Source organism: Musca vetustissima, unplaced genomic scaffold, assembly GCF_032173495.1.
Source record: "Musca vetustissima isolate MV318-11 ecotype Yass unplaced genomic scaffold, APGP_CSIRO_Mvet_v1 utg22976, whole genome shotgun sequence".
Classification (NCBI taxonomy): domain Eukaryota; kingdom Metazoa; phylum Arthropoda; class Insecta; order Diptera; family Muscidae; genus Musca; species Musca vetustissima.
This window is the reverse complement of record NW_026874373.1, coordinates 1-22750: the sequence shown is the minus strand read 5'-3', so window position 1 is coordinate 22750 and position 22750 is coordinate 1. Positions and strand designations below refer to the sequence as shown.

At 32.3% G+C, this 22750-nt stretch overlaps 1 protein-coding gene across 1 annotated transcript in view; it reads left to right on the top strand.

The window, feature by feature from the left end:
• Positions 1-22674, top strand: part of LOC133333334 (mucin-19) — a gene marked incomplete at its 3' end in the record, with an annotated part of 33086 nt that extends 10412 nt beyond the window's left edge. The window contains 7 exon segments of the mRNA XM_061541651.1: positions 9-1199; positions 8873-9208; positions 18649-18819; positions 18946-19173; positions 19270-19574; positions 20217-20515; positions 21149-22674. Coding sequence (XP_061397635.1) covers positions 9-1199; positions 8873-9208; positions 18649-18819; positions 18946-19173; positions 19270-19574; positions 20217-20515; positions 21149-22674 — 4056 coding nt within the window.
• Between the last annotated feature and the right edge of the window lie 76 nt (positions 22675-22750).

Here is a 22750-nt window from a genome sequence, read left to right as displayed (position 1 = left end):
CTTCGCAGTTTCACCAACATCGGTGCCACAGCTGTACCAACGACCTTCAACGCTGCATGGCTTGAAACACAAATTACACACCGGTTGTGCTGGTAACACCGCCGTCTGTCCCACTGGTTCGGGAGTCAAATCGTTGCACACAAATTCCACAGCCTCCATGCCAAATCGCCGTAAATCTGTAGGTCATATTCCACTGTCACCGTTGGCTAGAACACCCTCACCATCACCACTTCCCTCGTCGCCCACACGTTCACCATCGCCATTGGCTTTCCCCTTGATTGGCCATCAACCGGGCTCCTCGAATACCACACAATCGTATAGTCCCGGTGGTTCATTGCCTGTGGTGCAGACGGTCACAGCAGGCTCTAAGAAAACCGGATTTGTACGCACAAAATCTTCGGAGCCTAGTTCGCCGCTGTTAAGGAGAGCCCTATCGCCAGATCGTCTACATCCACGTAGTGCTGAGACAAAATGTACTTTGATTTCCCCCTTATGTTGTTCGCCACCCATAAAACAGCCACAGCGTGTTATTGGTGGAGTATGGCGTCCGAACAATAACAATAACAACAACACTAATAATTCAAATGCTAATAATTCCTGTATTTCGGCAGCAGCAACAACAACAAGTGGTCAGGCGGCAATCTGCACATCATCGGCTTCGGTATCATCCGGCATCGGTGCAGGAGGATCAGTAGCAACGGGAACCACTTTACCACCTATAACCGGCCTTCATTCACCACAACAGCAATTGACCACCACCGCCACCAACAACACCTCCTGCTCGTCCTCGTCTGCTCCATCATCAGCTTGTAGTCGTTTGATTGAACAGTGCGAACAACATTTATCATCATCAAACTCCAACCAACCAACCACCACCACTACCATTGAAGACACCATTATGTGCGATATTTCACAAAGTGTAAGTTCTAATTCCACTTCTGCTCTAGTAAGTACACCATCCGGTATGGTCATGCCGGGTGATATGATGTTACCTCGCATTGCCGAAGAAAAGGATTCACCCACCAGTACATCGGAATCGTTGACACCGGGTTTTATGCAAACAATTGCCGAACATCACGAGGGCGGTGCGGCCGATGATGAAAGGGGAAATAAAATGGATACCACTACTAGTTCCGGAGGAGGAGGAGCATTTTCTAAAGATGATGGTGGTCAGAAAATGCCGAAATGCCACGAAAGCAGTAAGTGAAATTAAATGGGGTATTTTATACTAACTCCTTGACGACCTACAATTTTCTTTTGTGGATAATATATTTTCCTTTAATACCACCTCTCCAAAATGTAACGTTCAGTAAAAAATTGGGTTTTTTTGCAAAATATATTCAATATAACCATAAAAATTATTTCGGTTCACAATTTGTTACATGATATTTTTTACGTTACTACTTGACCTACAGTTTTCTTTTGTGAGGTGACCCATAGTCAAATTTTATGGAGAATATTTTTTCCTTTGACAACAACCCGTTAAAGTAAAGAAGAAGGGGAGAAATTGCTATAATCCGAAAATAGAATAAAATTAATGCAAAAAGTGGTTATTTTTCCATAATCAAATGTATATTAGTTATTTTTTGGGGTTCCCTTTGTTTTTACAGCTATCATTTGTTCAGTGACCTATAGTGAAATTTTATGGAGAATATTTTTCCCTTTAATACCACCCCTCCAAAATGTAACGTTCAGTGAAAAATTGGGTCTTTTGCAAAATATATTCAATATAACCTACAAATTATTTCGGTTCACAATTTGTTACATGATATTTTTTGGGTTACTACTTGACCTACAATTTTCTTTTGTGAGGTGACCCATAATGAAATTTTATAAAGAATCTGTTTTCCTTTGACACCAAACCGCTGAAGTGAAGAAGAAGGGGAGATATTGCTATCGTTCTGAAATAGAATAAAATTAATGTAAAAATAGGTTATTTTTCCATAATTAAATGTTTATTGGTTATTTTTTGGGGTATACCTTATATTTACAAATTTCTTTTGTTCGGTGACCCATACTAGAATTTTGTGTAGAATATTTTTTCCATTGAGACCAACTTCCTAAAATAGAGAACAATGGCCCATTTTGACATCATTGAAAAAATATAGGAAAATAACCCTAAAAATGTGATATTTCCCTATTTATCGAATTTATTAATACAATTTTCTTGACATCTGTTAAACAGATTTCTTCTGGTCGGTGACCCATACTAGAATTTTGTGTAGAATCTTTTTTCCATTGAGACCAACTTTCTACAATGAAGAATAATGCCTCAATTTGGCTTAATTGAAAAATAAACGAAAATAACATTAAAATGTGATATTTTACAATTACTCAATTTTGTTAACGTAATATTATTGATATCTATTATATGTAGAGGGTTTTTCTGTTCGGTGACCCATAGTGCAATTTTGTGTAGAAAAATTTTTCCATTGAGACCAACTTCTTACAATGAAGAACAATGGCCCAGTTTGACATAATCGAAAATAACCTAAAAAATTGATAATTTCCTCTTAGTCAAGTTTGTTAATATAATTTTCTTGATATATATTATATACACAGATTTCTTCTTGTCGATGACCTATAGTGGAATTTTGTGTAGAATATTTTTTCCATTGGCATTATTTATTTATTTATTTCATTCAAGAATACTAAAGCCTTCAAGGCCAACATATAGTATTACAAAGCTCTTATCAAAGTAGACATTAAAAACTAAAAAACTTAACTTAACTAAAGTGTTTGTATATATATTGTATTGGCTCCCCAGCCGTAACTAAAACGAAAAGGAAAAATAGCAAAAAGGTAGTGAAAGCAGCAATATATGAAATTATGTCAATTATTCAGCAATAGCACTAAGGTAAATTTATGAAAAAATAGTAAAAACGAATAAAAAAGCAAGTAAACTAAATCAGGAATCAAATATTATCAAAAGTCCGAAAATGGTTAAGCAGTTTCAATCGAAAAGCATTGTTCGACTGCGAAAATATCCTTAGCTCTACTGGCAAATAGTTCCACGTTCGAGCGACACGTACAACAAACGATTTCTCAAACATAGAGTTGTATACTCTGGGTATAAATATCTGAGTACTTCTAGTAGATAACATAAAATGGAACATATTAGACAAGAATACAGGCGATCCACTCTTAATTATTCTATGGAAAGAGCATAAAATTTTACTTGTTACAAACTGCTCAAAGTTTGATCCCAAGAAACTCACAACATAGCCTGAAACATGTTCGCGACGTTGAATACCATAAACATAACGCACTATTGAGTTCACAACACGTTTCAGCCTTAAAAATACTCGATCAAGCGTGCCAGAATAAACTTCTAACCCGTAAATAATATGGGGCATCAGAAGAGCATAAGCCAATCTTCTTTTCACCCAAGGTGGTAAAAATATATCCGTAGAATATAACTTCCGGATAATGCCATAAACTTTCCGCTGGATAAAGTCAACTTGAGTATCAAAAACAAGTTTGTTATCCACAAATATGCCCAACATTTTAAAACGGTCAACAAAGTCTATTGAATTTTGATCAAGATGGATGTCAATTCTATGTGTCTGATTGCCGAATGCAATGGCTTTAGTCTTAGCAGGATTCAATATCAGTGAATTGTCTAGACACCACTGCTTAATCTGAACAAGAGTATGATTAATAGAATTTTCAAAATGGAACGGAGAACTCCCGTCATCACTAAATATAAGAAATATATCATCCGCAAATAAAAGCGGTTTACAGTTCACATTACAAACACAATCAGCAATATTATTTACGTAAAGAACAAAAAGCAAGGGGCCCAAAACAGAGCCTTGTGGAACACCACATGTAAGAGGGAGAATTGCAGAAGAGTTTCCATTAAATGAAACAAATTGAGTTCTACCAATCAAATAAGACATAACAAGCCTACAAGCAGATACAGAAAAATTGAATTCATTCTTAAGTTTACAAATTAACATAGAAAACGAAATAGAGTTAAACGCTTTGGTTAAATCTAACGAAACAACAACGGTATTTTTATTCATGTTTACATTATTCCTAATCATATCAGTCATATATAACAGCAATGCAGTAGTACTATGATGTCTACGATAGGCAAACTGGCCATCATAAATTTGTCTACTCACATGTGCCAGTATTTGTTCCTTAATAATGTGCTCACACAATTTAGACAAAACAGGGAGAATAGAAATAGGCCTGAGATCTTCAGAGCAACGAACAACACTAACCTTCGGTATAGGGACCACACGAGCTTTCTTCCAAGTCAAAGGAAATACAGAAGTCATTAACACAGAATTGATCAAATCAAGAACGTAATCACAAATATATGGAAAAACAAGCTTCAAAAAATCAATGGGTATTCCATCTACACCAATGGATTTAGACTTAACTTTGTTCAGAGCCACAACAATATCTTCAACATAAACAGCACAAAAAGAAAAACCATTATCAGAATTATCGATGAACAAATTGTCAAAATCGTTGGTACTGTGATTATGGAAAACAAAATTTGAATTCATAACATCGACATCAATATTACACTCCATGCCATCATCTCCTGTAATTCCAGATCCTCTAAGAAAGCGCCAGAGCGCAGTAGAACCCATCCCTTTAAACTTTCTAGAATAAAACTTCCTACGCTCTCTTCGAATAACGGACTTAGCTTTATTCCTGTACTTACAATATATTTTCCAACTATCAGCATTTTTGTTTTGTTGGTAAGAACAATAAGCCATATCACGAAGAGATCGAGCCAAAGTTACGGTATTCGTACTAATCCAATTATCATCCGGACGAATTTTCTTACGTACAATGGGAACAAAGGCAAACAAATCGACAATAATTGAAGATAGCAGAGAACATTTAAGATCCACATCAACAACATTTAACACTGTAAAATCAAATGCAGATAAATAGCTAAAAAATCCATTCCAGTCTATGTTCGCGTAGTCACGGTATTCAACAAATTCACAAAATGTGCTAATGTTGACATTAAGTGAGGCAAAAATTAAGGAATGGTCAGAAATAGATGGACAAATAACTTGATCAGAAAGATAAATCATGGAACAGTTGCTAACTAACATAAAATCAATTAATGAAGACGAATTATGCGACATATCATAGTGAGTAGGTATGGAATTATGTAGAATAGATAAGTTTAACCGGAAGCAGATAGAGCGGACGGACAGAGCCTTATGAGGATCGAACAAATTGCAATTAAAATCACCAACAATGACTATACTGGAATAATTCAAACATAAATCAGCATGCATATTTTCAAAAGCAGCAAAGTCACCTGGAGGAGGAAGATACACCACACCAAATAATAGTTTAACATCACCCGACAATATTTCAATAAAGAGAGACTCGCATTTTCCCAAGATAGACGACTTAAAAACGATCTTATACCGAATATCATTCATAATATAAATTCCTACACCACCACCTCTTATGTTTTGACGATCATTCCTAAGAAACTTATACCCAGGTATAGCAACAACACGGTTAGAAACTTCAGGTTTTAACCAGGTTTCAGAGACACCAAGAACATTTATGCCAGAACCAGATAGAATAGACTTCATTTCACAAAACTTAGTAGAATTCACAGAAGGTCTCATACTTCTACAATTCCAATGACCAATATTGAACTTATCATGGCAAGATCTGAGAACTCTATTAAAGTATTCATTGCTGCTAATCACTGGTCCTAAATTATCACTAAAAGACATCAATAATAAAAATTAATACAGTTACATAGGGGAACCAAATACAAAACAAAAATTCGTGTTTACTATTTAACATTATCAATTTATATAAAAAAATTTACAACCAACTCTAACGCAGCTGATCAAAAACACAATAAGAGATCAATAAAAAAATTAGAAAAAAAATTAAATTAAATTAAAGCAGAGTAAATAAAATAAATAACATACGATACACAAGTAGGCATCAACTGCTCACTGTATCAGCATCACGAAGCAGAGCATCACATTGACTTGCATTGTAAGTTTCCTCTCTACCATCCACAAATACCAGCAAAGCTCTCGGCACATCAAAATTTAAAATTTTAAATTTCTTCACAACGGATAATTGACGAAGTCTCTTGCATACAAAATTCAACTGAGCAGCCAAAGGGGAGAAATGATCATTCAAGTACACACGATTTCTCAGGTCATCACCATGTCCACTCAAAATATCAGATACTCTGAGATTACGAGTCTTAAAATATTCTCTCATCAAATCATCACGTTTAGAAACTTTGTTAAACTTAACGAGAATTTGTTTTCTGTGATTGATATAACAGACATGTTGAATATCAAAGCTAGCAACAGGTACATTAAAAAAGGACCCCAAGGCAATCACAGGAGCTTCCAAGTCATTAAGTCCTGCAGGCAGACCACTAATTAAAATGTCAGAACGATTCAATCTTCTATGAATTATATTGTCCTCCTTCTCAAGAGCAACAAATTTTGTAGTAGTAGTAGTCTCAACACGCCGAATATTACTATTGCATTCCTTGATGTCAGACTTCATCTCTGCAACACACGAGCTCACTTCTTTCCTTATACCATCCAAAACAGTTTTAATAGAATTTTGCTCTGTTTGATAATTCTGCATAAAGTTATCTAATTTCTCTGTCAGACTGTTTATTTTTTCTAAAATGCCATCGTTATTACAGTTGCCATTTAGATTAGGTTCACAAGCAGGGCAAATAAACGCAAACGATTTTACCGTCTTTAAAACATGCAGATTCTTTTCATCAATATTTGCACAAGATGTATGTATCCAACAGTTACATGCTCGGCATAGAACACTACTTTGCGTCTTAGTAATGGATCCATCACACAATTTGCATTTAGCAACTCTAGTAGCAGGCATATCAAAAGAACCGGTAAACAACAACAGCCAAAGAAGAAGCAGAAAAGCAACAGCAGTAACAGCAACACACCAACAAAGCAACACAGCAAGCTTATGCAATAAGAATGCAATGCAAAAATGCACGAATTGTAATTCGTTTAAAAATTATAAAAACTCCGGAAATTTTTATAAACCGAAATTATATAAACAATAAAAGTGGCACCAATGTATATTTCAAATAGTTTAATCGATGATAAACGGCAATATAAAAGAAATGATCAGCTGCGATAAAAAAACGACGTCTACTCAGACATAGGGATCTATAGTGATTACAGGGAGTAAAAAATAAATAAAAATAATAATTAGATGGGAAAATGGCTATTTCCAAAATTCTAATGCATGAAAATAAATTCTCATTTAAGCCACATTTTTTTTTTGTTATTTTCTGAGATATATATTTTTAAAACCCGGTTTTTATTGTTTGTGACCCATAGTGGAATTTTGAATTTTTTTCCCTGTACACCCCTCTCCTAATATCAATAATTTGGGCGGAATTGGTCTATTTCAAAAAATAGCACCAAATGATAATTTAAACTATTGTAATTATCCTCATTGTTTCAATTATCCTCATTGTTTATGATATTTTCCGACATATATACTATATGTAGCGATTTCTTATGTTCTGTGACCCCGAGTGGGATTTTGTGTAGAATATTTTTTCCATTGGCATTACCCCTCTAAAAATAATAATTAGACGGGAAAAGTGTTATTTTCAAAATTCTAATGCATGGAAATAAATTCTTCATTAAGCCACATTTTTTTTTTTATTTTCTGAGATATATATTTTTAAACCCCCGTTTTTATTGTTTGTGACCCATAGTGGAATTTTGTATAGAATATTTTTCCCTGTACACCCCTCTCCTAATATCAATAATTTGGGCGGGATTGGTCTATTTCAAAAAATAGCACCAAATGATAATTTAAACTATTGTAATTATCCTCATTGTTTATGATATTTTCCGACATATATACTATATGTAGCGATTTCTTATGTTCTGTGACCCCGAGTGGGATTTTGTGTAGAATCTTTTTTCCCTTGACACCCCTCCCCCAAAATCTATATTTAGGGAAAAATTGGTCTATTTCAAAAAATAGTACTAAATTACCATTTACAAGATTTTAATAATTTAATTTTCAATTATCCAATTTGTTTTTGATATTTTCCGAGATATGTACTAAATATACCGATTTCTTAAGTTCTGCGACCTATAATGGAATTTTGTGTAGAATCTTTTCCCCTTTACACCCTGCCCTAACATCAAGACCAAATGACAATTTAAAAGATTTTAATCATTTCTTGTTCAAGTATCCAATCTGTTTATGATATGTTCCGAGGTATATACTACATATACCGATTTCTTATGTTCAGTGACCCATAGTGGAATTTTGTGTAGAATCTTTTTTCCCTTGACACCTCTTCCCTAACATCAATATTTAGGTGAGAATGGGTCTATTTCAAAAAAATAGTACCAAATGACCATTTAAAAGATTTTAATCGTTTCTTTTGTTAATTATTCAATTTGTTTATGATATTTTCTGATCTATATACTATATATACCGATTTCCTATGTTCTGTGACCCCCGAGTGGAATTTTGTGTAGAATCTTTTTTTCCTTGACATCCCTCCCCCAAAATCTATATTTAGGGAAAAATTGGTATATTTCAAAAAATAGTACTAAATAACTATTTACAAGATTTTAATAATTTTTATTTTCAATTATCCAATTTGTTTATGATATTTTCCGAGCTATATACTATATATAGCGATTTCTTATGTTCTGTGACCCCGAGTGAAATTTTGTGTAGAATCTTTTTTCCCTTGACAGCATACGTCTAAAATCTATAACTAGGGATAATTTTGGGATATTTGAAAAGTACTATCGAATTATGTTTTTATTTTTAATTATCTCCTCTAATTTTCTTTTTCTCTTCCTATCTTTTTTTTGTCCAGCAACTGTAGATACTGCTTCTAAAACTACAAAATTAACTACGCAACAAACTAATACAACTACTGTGCCCACAACTATTATTGGTGGTAGCAGCAGTAGCAAGACGAATCCCCTTACAAATCAACAATCAACTAAAACAAATACCACCAGTAGCCAGGGTAGATCAACAAAATCTCCCATAACCACAACAACAACAACGACGAGCACTTCTTCTTCTTCGTCCTCGGCAAGTTTAAAACGTGAACAATTTTCGGCAAGTTCAAGTCATGGTTCTGCGGGTTCCGGCGGCAACACAAGTGGCTATGTGGCTGGTGCTACAAAATCCACACAAAACGCAAGTAAACAAAAGAAATAAAAATGTGAAATTAATTGAAATTGAAATTTGTTGTTAAAAAAAGATATTCAACAAAATTTTGAAACAATTTTTAGTTTTGGTCTTTGGCAAAATAAAAATAATGCAAAATTTTTCCTATTAAACAAAATTAGGATTTGCTAATTCAAAACTCCAAGAAAAACAAAAAATTAAATGTTTATCTTCTCTCATTAGGAAATTAATTATTAATTATATTTAAAAAAAAAAATTAAAATTAAAAATACAACAAATATTTTTAAAAACAAAGCAAAACAAACAAACATACTATATATACTATACTCTTAATCTAATACAGTTATATAAATAATAACTAAATATAATTATTACATATTATTTTGATTGCCATATTCATAAACTACAACAACAACAAATATGTTTTTCTTTAATGTATAACTAAAACATACATAATAGAGATTTATATAAGAGAAATTGCAAAAACAAAAAAGAAAAAAAAACATTTTTTGAGAATCGCTTTAAATTTACAAAGTACTCCGTACCGTAATGTTAAAGAAAAAACAAACAAAATATTAAATATACTTTGGAAATATTTTTAAAACTAAATAATAGTATATAAATTTTAAACTCTCTCTTTAAAAACACAATTGAGAATGAGAATAATTAAAAATTAATTTTTTCTTGTTTTATGTTTTTTTTTTAATATTTCTTATTAAGTTTGCCTCTTTGTATATCCCCACCATACCACCCCCTATTATAAACAATGGAGTTGTGCATTTGTGCAATATAATTAAAATTAAAATGTATACAAAACAAATTATAAAAAAATTAAAATTATATATTTAAAAAAAATTAGAGCAAAATGAAGAAAAATTAATGGCAAAAATACAAATGCTTTGTTAAAAAGTTTTGAATAATTCAAATAAAAATAAACAAAATATGCTTAAAAGTATTTTCAAAATATTATAAACCCAACACAAAAATGTTTCCAATGATAGATTTATTGTAAAAATAAATTAAAAAAAACACCACATTTGAGGGGAGACACACACCAACTTTTTTGATGAGAGAGAAATGTCATATATAGGAAATTGTAGGCAAGAGAAAGATAAAATTATATAGGAAATTAAAAAAGCAAGGAAACACAAATGATATTTTTAGATTTTTCGATTTGGTACAGCCAAGTCCTTTATTTTTTATTTTAGCGCCTTGGAACCAAAGAGAATTTTATTCTACACTAAATTTAACTATAAGTTGCTGAATAAAATAAATCTCTTAATCCGTTATATAACTGTAAAATAACCTCAAATAAATTGGATACACAAATTATAAAAAATGTAACAAAGTAAGGAAACACAAAATGCCCTTTTAGAGTTTTCGATTTGGTATAGCCAAGTCCCTAATTTTTTATTTTAGAGCCTTGGAACTAAAGAGAAATTTATTCTACACTAAATTTCACTATAAGTTGCTGAATATAAAAAATCTCTAAATCTTTTATATACCGGTAATTTCACTATATAGCCAAGTTTTATTTTTTATTTTAGAGCCTTGGAACTAAAGAAATAATAAAAGAAATCTGTAAAATAACCTCAAATAAATTGGATACACAAATTATAAAAAATGTAACAAAGTAAGGAAACAATTCTATTATATAACTGTAAAATAAACTCAAATAAATTGGTTACACAAATTATAGAAAAAATTAAAAAAAAAAAAACAAATAAGAAAACACAAAATGCCCTTTAAAGTTTTCCATTTGGTATAGCCAAGTCCTTTATTTTTTATTTTAGAGCCTTGGAACCAAAGACAAATTTATTCTACACTAAATTTCACTATAAGTTGCTGAATATAAAAAAAATCTCTAAATCTATTATATAACTGTAAAATAAACTCAAATAAATTGATTAAACAAAAGAAGACAAATTTACTTGTCTCCTAATTTTTTTCATGGCATTTTTGAAATTGCCTCAAAAATTTCATAAAACTAAATTTTAGGAGTTGGGTACCAATGGAAAATTTGTTGTACATAAAATTTCACTAGGTGTCTCCGAACAAATGAAATCGGTATATATAATATAGAACAATGATATATGAGTAAACATTTAGCCGTTTTTTTTCTGAGTATTTATTAATAATTTTTAATTGTGACAAATTTTTACACAATTGCTTTTGATTTTTATATTGATTTATACTATATAGTGAAATTTGATTTAGAACAAGTTTTCCATTGGGACCTCTCCTCTAAATTGGAGAATTTTAATAGATTTGGCCACAATTGAAAAATAACCTTAAAAATATATATTTTTCATTCAATGAAAATAGGTTTACCGATTTTCTATTGATTTGTATAATATTTACAGATTTATTTTGTTCGGAAACCCATAGTGAAATTTGATTTAGAACAAGTTTTCCATTAGAAGAATTTTGAACGATTTTGCCACAATTGAAAATTAACCTTAAAAATATATTTTTTTCTTTGAATAAAAATTTGTTTACCGATTTTGTATTGATTTTTACTATATCTAGAGATTTCTTTTGTTCGGAGACCCATAGTGAAATTTGATTTAGAACAAGTTTTCCATTGGGACCTCTCCTCTAAATTGGAGAATTTTAATAGATTTGGCCACAATTGAAAAATAACCTTAAAAATATATATATTTCATTCAATGAAAATAGGTTTACCGATTTTCTATTGATTTGTGCTATATCTACAGATTTCTCTTGTTCGGAGACCCATAGTGAAATTTGATTTAGAACAAGTTTTTCATTACACTTTTCTCTGTAAAATGAAGAATTTTGGATGATTTGGCCACAACTGAAAAATAACCTTAACAATATATTTTTTCTTTCAATATAAATTTGTTAAGCTATTTTTTTTATTGATTTGTACTATATCTACCGATTTTTTTCAATGGTGACCCATAGTGAAATTCGATTTAGAACAAGTTTTCCATTAAGACTTTCTCTCTAAAATGAAGAATTTTGAAAGATTTGGCCACAATTTGAACGTACCCTTAAAAATATGCATTTTTCTTTGAATGAAAATTGGTTCATCGATTTTTTATCGATTTGCATTATAACTACCGATTTCCTGTCAAATGATGATCCATAGTGAAATTTGATTCTGGACAAGTTTTCCATTGGAACTTTCCCTCTAAAATGAAGGATTTTAGAAGATTTGGCCACAATTTGAACGTAATCTTAAAAGTATGCATTTTCTAGTTTTCTTCCCTCCATGATAAAAGTTCGGGTGTGTGTGCTCCTGCCCCCCTCCCCCCCCCAAAATTTAGAATTGAGCTGAAGCAAACAAACACCATTAACAATTGATTACAAATTTCTAAATAGAAATCAACGATTAGTCTTAATATTAAAAATTAAAATATACATATATACAACAGAAAAATTTAAAAACTGTATTGTAATATAAAAAAATAAAATAAAATAATTTGTTAATATCCTATATTATAACAATGTATGTTTATTTCTAAAATGAAGTAAAAACGAGAAAGAAAATTCATTAATTATATAAAAAATATTCCATACAATTTGATTTAGTTTTTTAATGTTTTATTTTTATTATTTTATTTTTTAAATATTTTTTTGTTTATAATTTAATATTATTATGTTTTCACTACGGTGTTTTTTTTTCTTTAGTAAAGCAAAATGTGCTAAAATGGAAATGCTCTTGAATCCTCATTTGCCTAAGGATACCATTAGCCATTTAAAAAAGGAAGACATTATTCGAAAATTAAAATAAAAAAATGAAACCCCATTGTTATATTTTTATGTTTATCATTATTACCATTATTATTATTATTATTATAAAAAATATATATTCATGCCTATATATTTTTTCTTGTTTTTTAATTCTAATTTAAAATTAACGAAAAAATTATTATTGTTAGCATATTTTTAGGAGCCACAACATCACCATCTCCCGCCCCAAATACCCACCCATCCTATTATGTTTCTTTATTTTTTTGTTACATTTAATTTAAATTCGACCCAAGTAAAAATTCATATTCCCATTATTTCTCCTCCACCCCCACCCCACAAAAATCATAAAAATATGTATTAAAAAAAAATTGTAAACCCATATTATGTCGTCGTCGTAGTACTAGTAGCTGTAGAAAATTAATATATGTTCGTTCAAAAAAAAAAAGTACTATATACAAAAAATCACACACACACACACAACAGATTTATAAGAAGAAGAAGAAGAAGAAAAAAACAAATCATATATATTTTTTTGTAAATGTATCTCTGTAATACATGATTGAATTTCTTTGTAGAATCTCTTTGGAAGAATATAGTATGTATGACTGCATTATATTGAAAAAAAAATACAACAACAACAATTAAATTAACTTGCAATTTAATAACAACAACAAAAATAAATGTGTTTAAATGTATTTTTCGAAAAATAAAAATAAACGAAATAATAAATTGCAAGCATTAAAAAATGAAACACATAAAATATAAAAAAATAAATAAACTGATGATATATTTGCAGTATGCTATACAACAACAAATATAAATACAGAAATAAAGCATATAACAAAGAAATAAAAAAAATATTTACGACTTTTAATTTTCCTATGACCTTCCCTGAAGGTTTTTTAAAATATACAACTTTTCGGGAAACCCCTCTATTGTAGACCTATAGTTTCTTGGGCAATATTATCAAGAACCCTATGAGGAATATTTTTGCTAGATATATTAACCCTCTAGCGGCAAAAGAAAGGGGACATTTAAGGTCATTTAAAAAAATTAATAACGTCTTTTCACTTTAATGACCTGCAAAAGGGTCTCAAAATATAACCGATTACTGGAAAACCTTATATTGTAGACCCACAGACCCTTTGCCAATCTTATCAAGAACCCTATGAGGAAGATTTTTCCTAAATATATTAACCCTCTAGGGGCAAAAGGAAGGCGAGTTTTAAGGTCATTTAAAAAAATAATACAAAAAAAATATATTAACGATTTTTTATTTTAAAGACCCTACAAAAGAGTCTCAAAATATAACCGATTACATGAAAACCTTATATTGTAGACCCACAGCCTCTTTAGCAATCTTATCAACAACGCCATGAGGAATATTTTTGCTAAATATATTAACCCTCTAGCGGCAAAAGTAAGGGGAGTATTAAGGTCATTTAAAAAAAATAATAAAAAAATATTAACGACTTTTCATTTTAGTGACCTACAAAAGGGTCTCAAAATATAACCGATTACTGGAAATCGTTATATTGTAGACCTATAGTATCTTTGGTAAATCTTATCAAGAACCCTATGAGGAAGATTTTTCCTAAATATATTAACCCTCTAGCGGCAAAAGGACGCCGAGTATTAAGGCCACTAAAAATATTAAATAAAAAATACAATCATTTCATTTTAATGACCTACAAAAGGGTCTCAAAAATATGCCCAATTACTGGAAAACCTTATATTGTAGGCCTAAAGTCCCTTTGGCATACTTATCAAGAACCCTATGAGGAATATTTTTCCTAAATATATTAAACCTCTAGCGGCAAAGGAAGGTAAGTTTTAAGTTCATTTAAAAAAATTATTAATGACTTTGCATTTTAAAGACCTACAAAAGGGGTCTCAAAATACAACCGATTACTGGAAAACCTTATATTGTAGACCCACAGTCCCTTTGGCAATCTTATCAAGAACCCTATGAGGAATATTTTTCCTAAATAGATTAGCCCACTAGCGGCAAAGGGAAGAGGAGTTTGAGGTCATTTAAAAAATTATAAAAAAAATTATTAACGACTTTTCATTTGAATGACCTACAGAAGGGTCTCAAAATATAAGCGAGTACTGGAAACCCATATATTGTAGGCCTATAGTATCCTTGACAATCTTGTCAAGATCCCAATGAGGAATATTTTTGCCTCATATATATAGACTCTCTAGCAGTTCGACATAGGGGACTTTCAAGGGCATTTTAAAAAATTTTATTAAAATATAAAAATAAATCACTAAAGTAATGGAAATAGCCACATATCCTTGTAATCCTTGCATTTTATGCACCCAATGTCTTCCGAAATATTGTTAACAACATTATGAGAAATATTTTTGTAGACTATATCAACACACTAGCTGCAAATGTTCGATGAGTTTTTCCATCATTTTAAAATTCATTAGCAAAAAAACCTTTATTTATGTCTAGTAGTTATAAAATCGATGTGATATCGATACACCCTTATATTATGGCTACATGATGTCTTGGGAAATTTTATTAAGCACCCTATGAGGAATATTTTTGCCGACTATATCGACCCTCTAGCAGTTCGACATAGGGGACTTTCAAGGGCATTTTAAAAAATTTATTGAAATATAAAACTAAATCACCAAGAAAATTGAAATAGCCGCAGATCCTTATAATCCTTGCATTTTATGCACCCAATGTCTTCCGAAATATTGTTATTAACTCGACGAGGAACATTTTTGTAGAATATATCAATCTGCTGCAAATTTTCGATATGTTTTTCATCATTTTAAAATACACTAGCGAAAAAACTCCTTAATTTATTTTTAGTAGTTATAAAATCGATGTGATTTCGGTACACCCTAATATTATGGGTAGATGATGTCTTCGGAAATGTTATTAAGTACCCTATGATGAATATTTTTGTGCAAATTTATTTATTTATTTATTAAATAATATTTTTTTTTCATTTACAGATTTATTTTGTGGGGAGAATCGATGTGAAATCTAGTGCAGAATATTTTTTCCATTGACACCATCCCATTGAAATGAGAAATTGCAGGACACTTTGGCATATTTGCAGAAATATCGGAGATATCTTTAAAAACAAAATACTTTATTTGTATTGCCAATTTAAAATTGATATTTTTGCTGCTAAATATTATATTTACCGTGTCACTATGTTAGGTGACCCTTAGTGAAATTTTGTGTAGAATATGTTTTCCTTTGAGACTAACTCTCTAAAATGTAGGAGAGTGTTACAATTTGGCATAATTGAAAAATGTACCAAAATAACATAAACAAATTAATGTTATATTCATATTATATTATTCTAAATTTGTTATATTTTCGTAACACCCATTGTATATACAAATTTCTTGTGTTCGGTGACCCATAGTGAAATTAAGTGTAGAATATTTTTTCCATTAACATCAACCATCAAAAATGAGGACTAACGGTCCAATTTGACTTAATTGAAAAATATAACCTGAAAATGTTTAATCTTCCTATTATCCTAATTCGTTTATGATATTTTCTTGACACCTATTGTAACTACCGATTTCTTGTGTTCGGTTTCCATTAACATCATCCATCTAAAATTAAGACTAATGGTCCAAATTGTCACAATCGGAAAATGTATGAAGATAACCTAAAAGTGTTTATTTTTCATGTTATTCAAATTTGTTCATGACCATTTTCATGACACCTATCATTTATACCGATTTCTTTTGGCCGGTGACCTATACTGAAATATTGTGGAGAATATGTTTTCCTTTGAGACCAACCTTCTAACATGGCTTGCAGTGCCAATAATTGGCATAATTGAAAATTATACTAAAATAACCTAAATATGTTTAATGTTTAGATTATCCGAATTCGTTAATGACAATTTCTCAATACCTATTGTAGCTACCGATTTTTTCTGATCGGTGACCCATAGTGAAATTTAGTGTAGAATATTTTTTCCATTGAAGTCCACTCTCTAAGGTGAGAAACAATGTCCCTAATTGGCATAATCGGAAAATAATATGAAAATAACATTGACACTTTTAATTGTAGTACTAAACTAATTTGTTAGTGCACATTTTCTTGAGACCTCTCACCGATACCGATATCTTTTGGTCGTTGACTCATAGTGGAATTTAGTGTAGAATATTTTTTCCATTGAAGCCCACTCTCTAAAATAAAGAACAATGACCCAAATTGTCATAATCGGAAAATATATGGAAATAACCGTAACATTTTTAATTATCCTACTAAACTAATTTGTTAGTGCATATTTTCTTGACACCTATCATATATATCGATTTCTTGTGTTCGGTGACCCATAGTGAAATTAAGTGTAAAATATTTTTTTCGTTGAAGCCAAATTTCTAAAGTGAGGAACAATGGCCCAAATTGCCTTAATCGGAAAATATATGAAAGTAACCTTGACATTTTTAATTGTTCTATTAGACTAATTTGTTAATGTAAATTTTCTTGACACCTATTGCATCTACCGATTTCTTGTGTTCGGTGACCCATACTGAAATTTAGTGTAGAATATTTTTTCCATTAACATCATCCATCTAAAATTGAGCTTAATGGTCGAAATCGGCATAATCGGAAAATATACCAAAATAACATAAAAAAATTTGATGTTCATATTATCCTAATCTGTTTGCGATATTCTCTTGACACCTATTGCATCTAACGATTTTTTCTGGTCGTTGACCCATAGTGAAATTAAGTGTAGAATATTTTTTCCATTGAGTCCAACTTCCTAAAGTGAAGAACAATGACCCAAATCGGCATAATCGAAAAATATAACCTAAAAATTTTAAATTTTCATATTATTCAAATTTGTTAATGCAGATATCTTGACACCTCTCACCGATACCGATTTCGTTTGGTCGGTGACCCATAGTGGAATTTAGTGTAGAATATTTATTTCTTTATCATCATCCCTCAAAAATCAAGTCTTCTGACAAAAATCCATGGTTTATTCTAGCAGTGCCATTTTTGGGGTTATTTGTCATTTAGAGGAACGATTTGGAATTGAGTTTTTTTTTTGTCAACATCAACATTTTGAAAATAATCAAAATTGACAATTTTGGAAAAAATAGCAAGCAGTTCGTCCTCGGACGGCTCACAAGAAAGACGTAAAAAAAATTTTAAATGAGTACTACACGCCCACGGGCTTAAAAATAGATTTTTACAAAATGGCGGTTGTTAAGCGTTCGCTTAACTAACACGTGTGTTTTTAAATACGGATAACCTATAAATTACGAGTCGTTCAACAAAATCCAAACAGCTGCGCATGAAATTTTTAATTTTCGTAAATTTAATAGCAAAAGAAGATGCTTTTCGCTACTATGTGACTCCTTCACAGTAGAAGAGTTCACTGATACACAAGGCTTAGAAAGTCTGAACATTGTGGTCAAATTCTTAAAGAAGATCGAAGTCAACCTGCAAAACACAAACCACCATCTATGGATAAAGTCAAATTCGTAGCAAAGCTACATACGGATACATGGCACTAAACCTGCTATCCCTATAGAAAGTGGGCCAACCAAAATAATAAATAAAAAAAAAAAAAAAAAAAATAGCAAGGTTTTAAATAAAAAACATAATTTTTTTTTGAAGCAACAAATTTCAAATCTGCAAACAAACGACGACTAAAAAGGGTAATCCTCAAATTAATATTTTTTTCGGAATTTTTTAAATAACATCCTTTCATATTTTTACAGATCGAAAATTCGGCACCCAGAGACTCTTAAGAAAAGCCTCCAATATTAAGAAGAAGAAGAAATATCGTTATTTGCCAAAAGTCAAAACCATTGCCAGCTGCCATGTGGTGTTTACACCCCGGGAGAGCAAGAGAGATTTTAATGAGAGAAACTCAAAAATGCCGGGCAATAGTTTGTCTATGAAAACCCAATTGCAATTGGAATCCAATTATTTATGGAATTTGGAAAATGCATTTAATCGGGAAATACGAAAATTAAAACACCAACGAAATATTTTATTAAAGGAAATTGAAAAAGACGAAGAAGAAGACGATGGCAAGGATTCCGTGAGGGAAAAATATTGCCATGAATGGTCGGAAAAAATCAAAGAGAATACAAATAGACGATTAAAAGAGAGCGACAAAATTAAAGAGAATCGAAAAAAATCTCCGGGAGAGAACTACTACCAACACCTTGATGATCCTATGGAGGCTAAATATTCGGAAACATGGTCGGAAAATTTGCAAAAGAATCCTGGGATACAAAGTAAGCAGAGGAAGAGTTCTCCGTTATGGTCGGAAAAAATGAGAGAGAATTTAAGAATTCTCAAAAATTCAGAAAATTCTCAAACTCCAAAAAAAGTCGCCACATACCATCACGACCCTGTGGAAGCAAAAAACTCCGAAACTTGGTCCGGAAAATTCCAAAAGAATTCATGGACACCACGGAAAGAGAGAGTCGAATCTCCTTTAGGCTCTAAAAAATTAAAAGCGAATTCCAGAACCCTCAAAAATGAATGGACTGATAGCAATGATCCCTCTGACACCACAAAACGTTTTCACAGAAATTCAGAAAATTTTCGAACTCCCCAAAAACTAATAGCGGATTCTAGAACCCTAGAAAATGAAAAGGCCGATAGTAATGATCCCTCTGAGACCTCAAAATATGTTCGCAAAACTTCTGAACATTTCCAAACTCTCCAAAACATCGCTACATTCCATCATGACCCTGTGGAAGCAAAATATTCGGAAATGGGTTCCGAAAATTTTCAAAAGAATTCGTGGACATCACGAAAAGAGAGAGAACATTCTCCTTTAGGCTCTAAAAAATTCCGAGCGTATTCCAGAACCTTCGAAAAAGAAAAGGCTGATGATCCTGACACCCCACAAAATTTTCCAAAAATTCCGAAAAATTCTCAAAACCCTCAAAAATATGTTCGCAAAAATTCAGAAAATTTTCAAACTCCCAAAAACCTTGCTACATTCCATCATGACCCTGTGGAAGAAAAATATACGGAAATAGGTTCCGAAAAATTCCAAAAGAATTTATGGACACCACGGAAAGAGAGAGTCGATTCTCCTTTGAGGTCCAAAAAATTAATAACGGATTCTAGAACCCTCAAAAATGTAACGACTCATAGACAAGATGATCCCGACACCTATTTAGGGTCTAAAAAATTAATAACGGAATCCAAAACCCTCAAAATTAAAGCGACTCATAGTCCAGACGATCATGACACCCCACAAAATTATCCAAAAATTCCGAAAAATTCTCAAAACCCTCAAAAAGCCATCCCATCCCCCCGCCAGGTTGGTGATGATGCCTTAAAATATTCCACGGAATTTCAATGTGTCTGCGTTCCGCCACGTTATGCCTGCGTTTCGGATATGTCGATGAGACCCAAATCACGTACACTGGCTTTACAGTGTGCCTCCAATAGGGATCTGGGGGCAATTGGTGATCATAACTCTAATGTGATGAAAGAAATCGAAGAAGAGAACCCCCGAAAAGAAGAGCACAATAAACCTCAATTAAATCCGACCCTGTTGGAAAATCATTTCTATTCCGCTTCGAACGAAGTGATTGTGAATTATTGCCATTGTTTTAGGTGTGTGAGGTGTTTAAATTCCCTTCCGAAATATCCAATATGTTGTGGTGGATTTACGAATCTCCCCAGCTGTTGGAGGACGACATCGTGTGATCATGGTTTACCAATTAGGATCTGCTGTGGAGATTTTCTAACGCCAAGAGAAAATCAAGATCGGCAAAATTGTTGCAGGAGATTAAGAGACAACAATGAGAGAGATTTTGAACAAATGAGCGGGTCTCTTTCGCCTAGGGAAAATGTAGCCCATCAAAATTTATGTAGGGCTCTGAACAAAAATGCGGGGCGATTTTTTGGTCGTCAAAATACTGATCTGAATACGGATTATTTCTATACGAAAGCCGGGCATGGAAGTGATAGGAATTCCTCACCTCATACTCTCTCACCATGTAAAGAGAACAATGAAAGTTTGAAGAGAAAATGTGTCAAAGAGAATAAAAGGGAGAGATTTACTGATCGCCAAAATTCGGACCTGAATACGGATAATTTTTGTTCCAGAGGAGGAGGTCATGGAAGTGAGAAAAATTTTTCGCCTCATACTCTCCGACCTTGCAACGAGAGAATCCATTCCAAAGCAGAACATAGAAGTGAGAGGAAGAACACTTCGACCCATACTCTCTCACCACGTAACGAGAGAATTTCGAATGATGAAATTGTCATGAGAGAAAATTCCCCGGGGAGAACAAATTATGGCAAAAAATCCAAGCAATTTATGAAGGAGGGCGAGCTTTCGAGCTCGACCCATAACGGCAAAGATGGAACTAATTCGAATGGACTCATATCTGCGTCAAAAAAGTCAGAACCTCTTAATGATGCCAAAATCGAGGAAAAGGATCTTGAGAGGTGTGGAAATTTAAAAGAAAATCGAATGGAAATTCAGGCAGATACCAAGGAGCAAAATACCCCGAAGGAGGCTATCGAAGGATATCACAACAATGATGGTAAGAATTTTAATCAATTATATTCCGAAAAAAATTCTGAAAAATTCCGCAGTACATGCAAAGCTGTCGGAAAAAATAATCCCCATTATGATGATAACGATGCCTCTGTGAGAGCGAAGTATTCGAAAGTTAAGTCAGGAAAAAATCAAAGGAATTCCACTCATTTCAATACAAATGAGAGTCATCATCAGGAGAGAAGAGCCTCATGTTGTTCGGAAAATAATAAAGAGAATATAAAAAATTCTAAAAGAGCAGGAACCCAAAATGAAGCTGATGATGAACCCGTGAGAAGAACCTGCGATCCACGAATTGCCAACAATGAAAGTGTAAAGAGAGTGACGATGGCTCGAGAGAAAAGCCCCGAGGAGAGAAATTTCCAGGGCTCTCAGCTGTGTGGAAGATCAACTGAGAGACATCAAATGAAATCGACTTTAAATGATAAGGGAGACTTGAAGAGAGAAACTTCGTCTTATCGAAGGAAAAGCCCTGGGAGATTAATACCCCACAATAAAGATGACGAACCTGTGAGAGGAAGCTGCGATCCACAAATTGACACCAATGAAAATGTAACGAGAGTGACGATGTCGTATCGAGAGAAAAGCCCTGAGGAGAGTCATGTTCATGGCTCTCAGCAATGTGGAAGATCAAATAAGAGGCATTCTAAGGAAGCAAATTCCAAGAAATTCGAAACAAATAAAATTCAAGAATTCATCTACCCATTGGATAATAAAAAGGCCACGAAGTTAATCCGCCTAATGGATAGATATACAAATCGGAAAATTAAAAGCGAAGAGCTGGATCCAAATCCAAAGGAAAGAAAATATCATTTGAAAGAAAGTAAAATTAGTGCTGGAAATTATCTCGATCGTCAATTTGCTGCAAGGAGGAGGAGTAGGAGTAGAAGTGGTTGTAATAAATCCACCGCCACCGAAGTTGATACTCAGCCTCAGGAATATTCTCTGGATACATTGAAGATAATGAAAACTATGAAAGTCAGGGCATATGAGGTGAAAAAATTTGATGAAATATCCATGGAGGAAAATATTGAGGCTAAAGAATTGGAGATAACCAAAGAGGGACCTCTGGAAGGGAGGAAGGATGAAGAAATCGGAAATATTTCAAAATGTGAAGAATTGAAATCGGAAAATGCCAAAGAAAAATATGAGGAAAATAAATCGGAAAATTTCAATGGAAAACTTGAAGAAAAGAAAGAGAAGAGAGGTGGACAAGATTATCCGCAGAAATGCTCACTTTCAAGGGAGGAAAATGCCCGCAGAGACTCACCTCGCAGAGTCGC